The sequence below is a fragment of the Hemicordylus capensis genome, chromosome 3, assembly GCF_027244095.1.
Source record: "Hemicordylus capensis ecotype Gifberg chromosome 3, rHemCap1.1.pri, whole genome shotgun sequence".
Classification (NCBI taxonomy): domain Eukaryota; kingdom Metazoa; phylum Chordata; class Lepidosauria; order Squamata; family Cordylidae; genus Hemicordylus; species Hemicordylus capensis.
Window position 1 is genome coordinate 186,892,258 of NC_069659.1, and position 13,670 is coordinate 186,905,927.

General features: G+C 42.4%; 1 protein-coding gene across 15 annotated transcripts in view; it reads right to left on the reverse strand.

Annotated features, from left to right (window-relative positions):
* The window catches only part of ENOX1 (ecto-NOX disulfide-thiol exchanger 1), a 577,422-nt gene that overhangs the window by 84,311 nt on the left and 479,441 nt on the right, over positions 1–13,670 (reverse strand). For all 15 annotated transcript variants that reach the window (XM_053307424.1, XM_053307429.1, XM_053307433.1 and 12 more), the window contains one exon: positions 4,261–4,445. In XM_053307424.1, coding sequence (XP_053163399.1) covers positions 4,261–4,445 — 185 coding nt within the window. The remainder of the gene's footprint in view (positions 1–4,260; positions 4,446–13,670) is intronic.

Below are 13,670 nucleotides of genomic sequence, written 5' to 3' on the forward strand. Positions count from 1 at the left end.
TGCTCACACTTCTAGTCTCCCTTTCATATGCAAGCAGGGCAGACCCTGCTTAGCTAAGGGGACAAGTCATGCTTGCTACCACAAGACCAGCTCTCCTTTCCGGTAATGAGGTACACAACTGGGTGCCATTCACATACTGATGACACCCCACACCAAACCTCTTAACAACTCTTCCAACAGTTTCATGTAGACGTTAAAAGCAGAGGGGACAAGAAAAAACCCAGCAGGATACCATATGACCCATCTCTTGGTGGCTTTTGATACCATCAACTATGGTATCTGTCTGGACCACCTGAGGGGGTTGAGAGTGGGAGGCACTGCTTTGCTGTGATTTTGATCCTACCTCTAAGGTAGATTTCAGATACTGTCACTTGGAGACTGTTGCTCTTCAAAGTGAGAGCTACTGCATGAGTCCCACAGGGATCCATTCTATCTCCAATGCTTTTTAGCATCGCCAAGAAAGAAATCACTGGGAGAGATTATCAGGAGATTTGGTGTTATCAATATGTTGATGACACCCAAAACCATTTCTCCATATCAACTTCATCAAGAAATGGATTAACAGCCCTAAATGCCTGCCTTGAGGCAGTAATGGGCTGGATGAAGGAGAACAAACTGAAGCTGAATCCAAACAAGACGAAGGTACTCAGTGTTGGAGGTCAGAACTTAGATCTGCCTGTATTGGATGTTGTTACACTCCCCCAGAAGGAACAGGTATGGTCTGGAAGTATTTCTGGATACAAACCTCTCCCTAATATCTCAGGTTGAGGCATTGGCCAGGAGTGTTTTTTATCAGCTTTGACTGATACACCAGCTACATCCCTTTCTCTAGGGTTGCCCCAGGGCTCTGGAACACACTCCCAAGCAAAACTAGAGTTTCCCCTGGTTGTTTTTAAGCAACATCTGAAAACACACCAATTTTATTAAGCATTTATTTCATAATTTATTAATAGTTATTTTAAATTGTTTTATATGATTTGCTGTTTTAATTGCTGCTTGTGATTTTAGTTTTTAAACCACCCAGATATTTTATATGGGGTGGTATATAAATGTGATAAAAACAAAGTCAGTGGCCAAGGCACTGTTAACACCGCTGATTAGAAGGCCCCCAGTCCCACCTTCCAGAATCTACCTGTCAGACAGAAGCAGAGCCACTGTAAAAGGCTCCTCAACCCCATTCCCTGATAAGAACATAAGAACAGCCCTGCTGGATCAGGCCCAAGGCCCATCTAGCCCAGCATCCTGTTTCACACAGTGGCCCACCAGATGCCTCTGGGGAGCCCACAGGCAAGAGGTATGTGCATGCCCTCTCTCTCCTGCTGTTGCTCCCCTGCAACTGGTAATGGGGCAAAGCTACCATCTGTGGGACTATGACTGAACACCTCTAAGTCAGAATCCCCCCTAAATGTAATGATACTGCAGCGCCATGGAGCCTTGATTGGTCTCAGATAGCCAGGCCATCTGGCTCGGTGCAGAGAGCCGTCTGCTTCAGGAATGGAGCATGGCCGGAAGGGGGCCACCTCTCACCCGTAGCGCACCACAAGTACGTGGGGAATCTGATGCTAAATCATTCACAAACTACCTTATTCTTCACCCCATACCACCACTATCTCTTTTAGATTGGCTTCCCTTTAAAAAGGGGTCGAATGCAACTATTAGTCATGAGCATTATGAAATAGAAAATCCCATTATATTTACAGGTTGTAAATCTAGAAGCTATAGCTGACATGATGGTAAGACTATCTTGGACAAACGTCTCCCTGCACTGAGCAAGCACTTCTGGAAGGAGATACCAAGGACACAGCTAATGAAAAATGCCAGCAACATCCTCTCTTGCAGTAACAGTTATGCGAATTATCTCGTATTATCAGAATCACAGCTTTACATTTTTGTGCCCAGGGCACAGATAGAATGGTGCACCCCTTCTCTGGAATGCAAGGCAGGAGGAAGGCTAAATTCCTACCCTTTAGGGACATGGCAAGATTGAACCTCAGACCCTGTTCTATGTTCCATCTTATCCAATGAAGGAAACAAGGAGCAGGAATGTGTCTGAGGACATAATCTATTTTTCATCAACAGCCCTGCACAAGCATGTCCTCCCAGGCAACTATGCCCAGGGCAGGAACATTTGTGCACTGCCTTAATCCCTCTTCCATAACAGCAGTTATCTGTATATAATATCCATTCTTTTCAGTGAGGCCTACATGTGGGCAATTGTGTGCTGGCTAGTAGCTGAAAAGGTTTAAATGTGGGTTTGACAAACATTCTATCATGGTTGGTTTAGATGTGAATACCCCTAATTTAGATGTAAGGATGATGAAATACATGACTATTTTTAAGGCCAAGGGAATGGACAAGTTTAGTCGGCTTCTTTTAGTGCTAAAATGCTATAGTTTTATAATCCAATTCCATCAAGATCAGGTAAAGCATATCTCATTTGTTGCCATGGCTACAGGACATTATTTCCATTTGTTTGTTAGAGACCTCATACTGGGTATGAAATTAAACTGTAACATAGCTTTATAGGAAGAATTATCTCAGGAACGTGTAAGTGCAATGCCTGAACTGCCATTAAGCTGAATGGATTTTCATTTTCAGACAATATCAACTGCAGGATTGCTACTGCTATCCATAAGGTGCTGGATATTGAGAAGTGAAAAAAGAATAATTCACTTTTTTATTTCTGACTCCTGTAAAAGTGGAAAAGAATCCTGGAAAAACCAGATAAAAGAGATGGTGATAGTAATTTGAAAATATATCAGTGTTGTATTATTTACATCAATTTTTCAGCAGAGAAAATGCACCCATTTTCCCTGACAGATTTCTCTCTCAGATACAGGGCTTTTCCAGAAGATATGGGGAATATGCAGCCTTTACTCAGTTGCTTCTGTGGATCCAAGCATCTTTCTCTCTGGACACTAGTTGCAGAGGAATTAAAATGTCTTTAGCCTAGCTAGGATTTTGGCCTACACTCAAGCCTCAATATTTTGTTGCTCAGAAAGTTTACTTCTAAGCCCATGCATTGCACTTGAAATTGCCATTCAGAATGCATATACACAATTGTTTGGGACATCTATTGGCTAATGTATCTGTAATCTTTATTTACTAGTGATACACACCCTCACACTTGAGCAATTTTCTAAAATTTGGGAAAGTTTTCTTATTTTTTTTTAAAGTTTTCATTCATTTCCCCGCTTTTAAAGTCTGAGTGCTCCCCGCCGTGCCTCTCCAGTGCCAGCATTCATGTAATCCTTAAAAACATGAGAGAACCACCCTCCCAAGAACATGTACAAGGCTACTCCGTTTCCTGGACATTGCTCTTAAGTCTCCTGAAAAAATTCCCATTGTTTTTAAATTAAATTTGTGGTTGCATATTCTTGATATCTAGAACTTGAAAACTCATATCCAGTTCAAATAATAAAATAATAAAATGCAAATTTTATTCAAATAATAAAATGCAAGCAATCCTCTTCCTCGTCCTCCTCCTCCTCCACCACCACCACCACCACCACCACAAACAGCACCGTTATTTCCCCCTACAGCAAGACTAAGCACTAGGCCTGTGCAAAATTGGATGGGTAAAATTGGACATGGTCCAGAGGGAGTCCAAACCTGAACTTGGCCAGCCAGATCAGACTTCTCTGACCCCTTTTCTGACCCCTTCCCAGAGCTCCACATGGCAGTGAGAGTTTGCTCTATTTGGTTTTTTTAAGCGATCGCGGCTGGGGGAGGCGGGAAGCCCATCTTCTGCTCTCTATCTGCCAGCCTGCCCATGCATATGTCATAGTTTAAAACGTTTTAAAATAGATTTTGACCCATTTTTCACTCACTAGCAGCCGATCTTCAGGTTTCTCCTGTCTCTGATGTTACACCACTTCCCCTGAGCCTCTATGGTGTGAGATAACTCGGGCTAGACTCTAATGTGCAATGAAAAACTTAAATCATGTTTGAAGTGCAAAAGCTGTTCCCACTCTTCGTACCTGAGATACTGTAATTGGGAATACTAAGGAGTGAACATGGAACCTTCTGTGTGCCAAACATGTGTTCTGTCACTGAGCTATGGCACCCTTCCGTCAACAGAACTGACCCCAACTAAAATCAAAATACTTCTTTCCTTTGGGCCCCCTCACAGAATCTCAAGCAGTAGTTGCTGTGGAGCTGTTTTCCTTCAACAGCAGTATGCAACTTGAGTCTTAGGTTATTCATACTTCTTCACCTATTAAGATCCAGCATGTGTTGTTACAATTTGGATTGTGCTACCTGCTGCATGCCTTGTAACGTTTGCTTCAGGAACTGCAGCTGTTGGTCCTTTGTGATGCTTTCTTCAGTTCGAAAGAGCTGTCCTTTCTCTTGTTTTAGGAGTTCCACCTCATTCCGGTAGGCATCCAGTTGCCATCGGAGACTGTCATTCTCTTCCTTAAGTGCATAAGCTTGAGCAGCCAAAGCTGAGAAAAGGAGAACATTCCAGTGATTAATACAACTGAGCTACATACAACAGATTACATGCTGGTTTCAGCCAGAACAAATCAGACACCTCTGAGTTGTAGCTGCTCTCATTAGAGAAATTATACTGGTTGCTCTTCTGGGAATGAATCTTCACTGGTAGAATTATAACATTGTAAGAGGCACATTAAGATGACCTGATCCAACCACCTCCACTGAAATTCTTTCACATCAGCCTATTTATAGCACATCAGCAGAGCACAGAAGCCCCAAAGTACATCATAACAGAGCTCAATTTAGGGATCACAACAAAATGTTTTTTTGTGCTGAACATGGTTGAATACCCAACATCTGATTTGAGGTTTCAAATATACACTAGGCAAAACATGGTTTATCTGCTTGGCCTTCATCAAAACACTCAGGTTGTTCTCACGACCTCGCAGCCTACCTAATCTCTGCCGCTTGCCTGACACACAATTGGCACTGTGGCAAGTGGCAGAGCTGGGAGCTGGAGGAGGATGTTCTCCAGCATCCCACTAAGGAACTCAAAAATGCAGTTCAGTTCGAATTCAAATCAAATTCAAATTGAACTGTTCAATTGAAGTATTGTATAGTGCAGATAGTTTGTTCAATTGAAGTGGCTCGGCGGCAATACTTGTAAATGGGAATCTGGGTGGCAGGGGAGTAGTGAGAAAGATTGTTTAAGGTTCTTACAGCTTGTCACCCCCCACCCCCACCCCCCATCCATCCCAATTGCCTCCAGAAATCCATTTAAACAGGCCACCTGCAAGGCAGCAGTTCTGGTCTCCAGACATCCAGACAAGTTCTGGTCTCCAGACATCCACAGAGGCCACCACTGCGCAGGTGGCCTGTTTAAAAATTGAGTTGTACGGGGGGGGGGGAGTGCTAGCAAGTGTTAAGAATCTTTATCAGCTTTTCTCGCCACTCCCCTGCCACCGCTCTTCGAAGTTGAACCAGTTCACATCAAACTGGGCTTGATCTGATTTGATTGTGGACTAAATCAAAGCGTGATTTAACACAGCCTAACACAGCCAGCGTGGTGTAGTGGTTAGAGTGCTGGACTAGGACTGGGAAGACCTGAGTTCAAATCCCCATTCATCCATGATACTTGCTGGGTGACTCTGGGCCAGTCACTTCTCTCTCAGCCTAACCTACATCACAGGGTTGTTGTGAGGAGAAACGTAAGTATGTAGTACACTGCTCTGGGCTCCTTGGAGGAAGAGCGGGATATAAAATGTAAAAATAAATAAATAAAAATAATAAATAAACAAACTGGCCCGAGTTTGATTTGCAATTGAGCTGCTGAACTGACCCAGTTCAATGTGAACCAGTTCGACTTTGAACGGTTTGTGCCCACCCCTACATCCCACAATGTACTGCCCCAGGAATGCGGTGCATCGGGGGATTCCCCCACTGCCAGGCACTCTTTGTGCATGCTCAAGCTTTGTGCACACCAGGTCTGACAGCAGAAACCATGGTTTGTCAGTTAAGATATAGTGCCAGATGATCGTTAAGTTTCCTTAACCACAGTTTGGCCTTGATGTCCATGGGGATAATAGATAAAATTAGCAAGACAAACAGATAGTTGGCCAATGCCAACTCCTTTGAGCAGCAGCTGATACAACCTGACGAAAAATCCTCCCCAACCCAAATCAACCCATCACACTTGTCAAGTGGATGGCAGTCTGCTAAGCACTGCTTCATACATTCTATAAAAGCTTGATCCACATCCTCTGAAGTGCTGCCTGATCAGTATTAATGTAGCAAAAAGGACACTCCTGCATACTTTTTTCCTACAGCCTAGTTACTTCAGTATATGAAAAATGTAACATGTCTTTGAAGACACTTAAAAGTCTTTGTCCTCTGCTTTTCCTTCCCTCCAGATTTTCCACCTCCAGTTATAGCAACACCTTAATCTTCTCCCGGCACTACCCATATAAGAAGGAAAAGCCTTCCTAACTCTGTTAATTCCATAGTTAAGATTATAAAATTAATCATAAAATGTCCCTCAGAAAATTATCATGCTCCTTCCTAACACAAATGAAAGCAAAGAGGTTTTTTTGTGTGAAGACTGATTTAGAATTTTGCTCCTCTCATCATAATTAGCAATATTTTGAATACCACCATAGGTTAAAGCTTAGTCTACATTCCTCTGCACTCAAAACCACCCTGAGTCATCCAATAGCTATTTTAAAGAGACTCATTCCCAACACAGATTTCTGTGTGTTTGGTGCCAATATGGTTAAACGTAAATGGTTCAGTCTGATTTCCCTGGCTTAGCACAATGTAATGAATGTGTAAACCTTCCAAATTGAACAATAGGGAATTGCTCTGTTCAGATATATTAACACAGATAAAACTTTCAGCTGGTTTAGAACCCCAAATAACAGTGGTTCATAATTTCTACTAACTGCGTCTTAGATGGCTTCACCTTTCCCCCTATTTTTGTTTGGTCACATTTCCACGATGTACAGCACACTGGGTAAGTTAGGGATACTATTACTACCACCTCATATTAGCAGGTAAATACAGGTTTCCTGGAGCGATAAAAGTTGACATTTGCAGAGAACACTTCCAAGGTCAAATGGACAGTGTTTGGAATCAAAAACAAGAAAGCATGTAACAGAAAGTCCTCTTTTGCTTTGTTTTTTATGTTCATATACCACAATGGTTGACCGACATTGTGACTACCCAAGTGCACATGGTTTTCAGAGACCAACATCCTAACTAATGAAGTGCAAGAGCTTTGTGAGAAATGCTGGTATTGCCTATGGATTCGACTAATGCAGCACTGTTCATGTGGGCCGTGTTGGTGGACCGATCATAGATTGGGAAATTTTTTGATAACATCCCCTGGAAGCCCCCTACACCACATGAAAATATGTTCCCAAGGGCTGCATGAACAGAGATTACTTCTGGTGAAAGTGGAGGTTGTCAAAATGTGTTATTTTGACAACCTCCACTTTCACCAGAAGTAATCTCTGTTCATGCAACCCTCGGGAACATATTTTCATGTGGTGTAGGGGGCTTCCAGGGGATGTTATCAAAAAATTTCCCAATCTATGATCGGTGCTGTGTTAATCTGGAACTCAGTAGCAGCACCTGGCACTTCTCATGTAGCACTCACACTTTGTTAATCAGGATATTGGCCACTGCTAACTATGTATAACATGCCCATTCATTTGTCATTCCTCGTTTGCATCTCTGGGTGGTTTACAACTCTCCCCACTCCTCCCCTCCCCTCCCGTCTCTACTACAGACCCCCATGTACCGAGTTTCAAAAGCAGTTTACTTCGTTGATTAGGAAAGAGCTGTTGCAAGAAACACAAGTTCAAACTCCTATCTGGGTGGCCAAAGTTTCTTTTTTCCATTTCAAATTTTTATTAACTTTTGACAATAATAATAACCATAACAATCATAATAAACACAATTACAAGTTGACTTCCCGTGCACCTCTATTCGTGATACCAACTATAAGTTTTACCCTTATTGTAATATTAATTAAAAAAGAAAAACACAAATTTAACCCTTCCACCACCATTAAGGGTGGCCAAAGTTTCTCGATATTGTGGACGCTTTCTTTATATTGGCAAAACACTCAAGGATCCACAATGGAAAAATCAAGCCTACTGTTTTCAGTTTCAATTAGAACTGAATATATATATATATATATATATCAGCACAACCCACAGGTCTAGGTCAATACTTCCTTCCCTTTTTACACTGGCTTTCCTACCCCCTCAAGCACTAGAACTTTTATCTAGCCAACGTCTTCTCGAATAAGATTTTCCCTGTAGATTGTTTCTCAGCCGTGGGTTATGTTTAGACAAGGATGGAATAGAACAAAATGATATAAAATGCAAATGCTTGGAAAAAATGTTGGCACTACAGAAGCATTACTGCATTAGCAGCATTGAAAGACACTTAAGTCATTTCCTTAGGAAGCTCCATTTGGCCCCTTTTCAATTTAGAATGGCAGTTTTATTATCATAACTGATAGCAGGTGTTTGTTGAGAAATCGATTAGTATGCAGAGATGGAAATTACATTTAGCAAATGAATTGCACCGTCTGCAGTGTAGGCTGAAATTTGTGAAACAAAATGTGGGAAGCTATAAAGATTGCACCAGCAATGTTCTTTAAATAAATTATTTGAACATAAATATAGACAGGGATGGGAAGTGTGGCATCCAGCCTTCTAGGGACACTCTTACAGCCCTACCGGCAAACTTTCCTCTTGGTTCCGATATCTAGAATCCAACAAGAAGGATTGTTTGGCTTAGCAAATGTGTGATAACATACATTATTTATTCTGGGACTATAATGAAATCACATCATTATAAAGCAGCTGTAATTAAATTCATAACCACAACCAATTCCATGAACATTTATAACTAAGGCCACATTATTGATTCACACTACTGATTATATAATTTTCATGTTCAATATTATGGAATCTTTAATTGTCATTTGACAGGGGCAATATAGCTAAATTATAGAGCGCCTGAACTTCAAATGACACCTGAATAGACTTAAGGAGGGAAAGCCATTTCTCCAAAAGCAAAACAGGAAGGCAGGACGCTGAAATATTTGTTAGCCAGCTTTTCTGAAGACTGACAAATGGGAAAACTTTAAAAGCAACACCTGAAGACAGGGCTTGGGATGGAAGGCTGAAAACACTGGGTGTGCTAGCTTAAAGAAGAAGATTGGGGGAGAGAGAGACCAACATTTTCCATATGCATATAAAGTCAGACACAAGAAGATTGTTTCCCATATCCACTGAGGACAACCCGGGGGGTGGGGGGAAGGGCCACAGGAGAGCAAAACCCCTGAAAGGTACACCTTGTACTCATGGGTTACCCGGGCAACTTGTATAATATGGAGCACCAGACGCCCTCTTGTCCCAGCACTCCAGACCTGCAAAGCCCAGCTTCTCTACCCGGCTTTTTACTGCGGTGCTACAAACAGATTGTTCATTCTACCTTGGCAGGCAATTGTGTGTGTGTGATTGCCACCAGGTAAGCTGGGCCCTGGCGCACCGCCATTTTAGGCAGAAAGATCAGCCACTTGTGTGGTGCACTCTGGGATGTGGGAGGACTTCCTCCTCCCAACCACAGCTTGGAACTCCGTCGCCACACTGACCATGTGGGTGCATGGTGTAGCAGAGCCTAAGAGGGCAGCGGTTCATGTGGGGGGAAGGCAAGTAAGTTCCTGCCTTCTCCTCAGCCCCACAACTAAGGTCATGAGTTGCCTCATGAGCTTAGTAACCTCTGGTGCCTGCAGTGTTCTAATGTCTTTTCCAAGCACAAAACCCCCCATGGTAGAAAAGGACATATGCTTATGGCAGTGTGTGTGTGTGTGGCCTTCAGAGAGGCTATTTCTGCTGTACCACAAAGCCATTTCTTTGTTCTACCTGATTTCCTCCAAAGCAGTCTCCAATTTGATGGACTCAATAATCTGCTCCTTCCCTTTGATCAAGTGTTTGTGGTCAATAGGTCAGTGTGCTTGCTACATTTATTATGCCTTCTTTCCCTGGACAGACAGTGGGTCATTAAGAATAATCAATAGCCTATACAATTTGCTTTTCCTTGTTAGACAAACTAGTGAGGGGAAACGTTTATTCCTTGTCTCTTTGTTTCATCTATTATTCTTTGAATATGAGTAAGGGTCTGCAGTTCAGTGGGAGAGCACATGTTCTTCATTTAGAAAATCCCAGATTCAGAAGGTCCCAAACTCTGGTATCTTCATTTAAAAACATCTCAGGAAGTAAAGCTAGGAAAGTTCAGGAATCTCTGTTTGGGACATTGGACAGCCACTGCCAGTCAGAGTAGTTAATACTGGGCCATATGGTTAATTGGTCTGATGCAATACAAGGCAGTGTCATTCATTCATATAATCAGCAGCAAACTTCACAGTTCAACCCTACATACATTTACTCTGAGTGCAAAGTAAGTCTCACTGCATTGAATGGAGCTTATTCCCAATAAGTATGCATAGGAGTGGAGCCTACGTTTGTGAATGTACCACATGTCTTCTATGAGAGCAGTGTTATGGTTGACTGGAAGTGGGTTTGATTATATCCATCTTTCTGAATTGTCTGGTCATGTTTTAAAAAGGCAGAACTCAAAACTATTTGAGGGCCTTTAGTCAATAAACACATTGCATAGCTAGCAACTGATTAGATATGTCCTTTTGCAATGGGGATTATAGGCACCATGTTACAATGGTTCTAGCCATTTCTGGAAGGTAGGTTTCAGGTGCTGGTGCTGGGGGAGTCTGTTCAGTGCCATGGCAATTGCCTTATGATGTCCTACAAGGTTCAATCTTGTCCCCTACATTGGTCAACATCTCCATGAAACTACGGAGGTAGATCATCTGGAAATTTGGAATTCATTTTCATAGGAACATAGGAAGCTGCCATATACTGAGTCAGACCATAGGTCCATCTAGCTCAGTATTGTCTACAAAGACTGGCAGCGGCTTCTCCAAGGTTGCAGGCAGGAATCTCTCTCAGCCCTATCTTGGAGATGCTGCCAGGGAGGGAACCTGGAACTTTCTGCTCTTCCCAGAGCAGCTTCATCCCCTGAGGGGAATATCTTACAGTGTTCACACATCAAGTCTCCCATTCATATGCAACCAGGGCAGACCCTGCTTAGCTAAGGGGACAAGTCATGCTTGCTAGAAGACCAGCTCTCCTCTCCAGTATGCTGATGACATGCAGACCTCTCTCTCCTTTCAGTCTGGTCTGTGAAGTTCTGAATTAGCACCTGGAATCAGCAAAGGACTGTTTGTAGGCAACAAATCCAAGCGTAATCCAGACAAGACAGAAGTGCTCCTGGTCAGTCAAATGCCAGTCAGAGAATGGGGCTTCAGACTGTTTCAGATGTGGGTTGGATTTCCCGTGGGTTGGATTTCCCCTGAAAAATTAGGTTCACAGTTTGAGTGTGCTCTTTAGCTTTACTACAGGATGTTCAGGTTGTGGATGTTCAAGCTCCTTTGCCCAGCTTAGGCTGGTGCATCAACTGTATCTCTTCCTTGAGTAATCTGATCTAGCCAAGCTTTAGTCATGCCTACTAAGACGGGCCTACTGTACTGCACTCTATGGGGGGCTGACCTTGAAAAGCATCTGGAAACTTCAGTTAGCACAGAATGCTGAAGCTAGACTGCCAATTGGGCCTGTTCCTTTGGACCGTGTGACATCCTTGCTGTTGCAGCTGCACTGGCCTCTAATATTTTTCTGGACTCCTCCATTGAAGGTTCCCCTTTACAAGCAAAGGGAAATCCTGCCCTGAAAAGACTTCTGAGTGTGGCCGGTGGGGTGGGGGGACAGCGAGAGGGCACCTTATTGATGGCGGCAGATCCTTTAAACCCTAGTGCTCCCCTCAGCAGTGCAGCCAATGTGGTTTTGGCCTCCATGCATGTGCAGAGACCATTTGTGTGACCTCTGTGTGTGCAGGGATGGTTCTAGACCATGAAAATTTACATGGTCATGCACATGGCCTCTGCACATTCGCACATGTGCAGAGGCCAGAACCTCACCGCCATGATGAAGGCCACACTGCTGGTTGTGCCGGGGTTTAGAGGGTGATGGGGTTTAGAGGAGCCACCACCTCTGGTAAGATGCCCTCTTGCCGCTCTTCCACCTGGCTGCCCTTAGAAGCCTTTTAAAGGCAAGATTCATCTTTGCTAATAAGGGGGAATTCTCACCGGATTCCCCTTTACAAGCATAGCCCCTCGAACCATTGAACTGGGTTGAACCAGTCATGGTTTGATTCAAACTCGGACCAGCTGCCTTTTTTGAGGCCAGTTCAGTTCATGTTCTGCATATATCACATTTTGCATATATCAAAATACCTAAAAGTCCACCTCTCCCCATATGAACCTACCCAATCTGAGAGGTCATCTAGAGAGATCTTGAAGCATATCTGAACTTTATCAGAGACATATCTGGCAGTCATTTGACAGGGAAAAGCCATTTTGTGTAGATTACACTGCTAGAATTTTTTTTATTAATGTGCTTGCAAGAGAAGTGAAAGAACAGCTTGAAAGTTGTAGGATTTGAACTTCAAACATTATTCATTTGAATGAATAATTATCATACGTATTAAATTTGACTCATAGTAAATTTGAATCTGAGAAAGATCTTCTCTTGGGCATGATGTGGTTTTTGAATTATTGATCTGAGTACTGAGTGTTAGATTGAGTGTATTGAGTGTTCTCTGTTGAGAACAATAAGTTAAAATGTAAATATTATATTCAGCATTTCTTCTAAAGAAAATATCATTTTTAAACCATTCACCCAGCCTATTCCAATGTAAAAAGTAATGCATTCATCTAATTTTGGTGGTAGGATTGTGTATGCAAAATTTGATATCTGTAGACAATGGGGAAGTATGACTTCCCCATTAAAATGGAAAAATGGAGCCATTTTTTCCTGTGAAAAATCATGGGAAAATGGAAGAATTTGGACTTCTGGGGGGGCATTGCTGGATAGCTGGAGGCCTGCAGAGCATGATAGGGCACTTTATTTCGCCCTTTTAAATGTTTTGGGGCCATTTCCCCCATGATTTTCAACCCTCCGGGAACTTAACCCCACAATTCCCATAGGCAAAATGACTCATTATTCGTGGTTTTGTTACTCGCGACTGTAGGTGAGGAATGGAATCCATGTGAATAATGAGGTATGCCTGTAGTAGGACACAGGAAAATGCCACTGTCAGTCTGGCCAGCAGCTGTTGTTTAAAAGGCCTTGGCTAGGCTTTAAACCCGTTTGCTTTTGCTTCCTTTGCCTTGAATCTCCTGGTTTCCTCATCTGTTTGTCTGTTCTCTGCATATTTGCCCTTTGCTTTCCCCTTATCAAATTACACCCCAGGACACAGGTGCGGCACATTGTTGATCTTGTAAAATCATTTTGTGTAGACACTGCTAGGAAAGTTCAAGAAAGGAAATAGCTGTCATATAATTTCTTATTAATGTGCTTGCAAAAAGGAAGCAAAAGAACAGCTTGAAATTTATAGGGTGTCAACTTCAAACATTATTCATTTAATTGAATAATTACCATATATGGTAAACATTAATCACAGTGAATTTGAATCTGAGAAAAATCTTCTATTTCTCTTGGGCATTATGTTTTTGAATTATTGATCTAATTATTGAGTAATAAAAATCTGTTGAGAGCAATAACAGTTAATACCTTCTGATTATATTT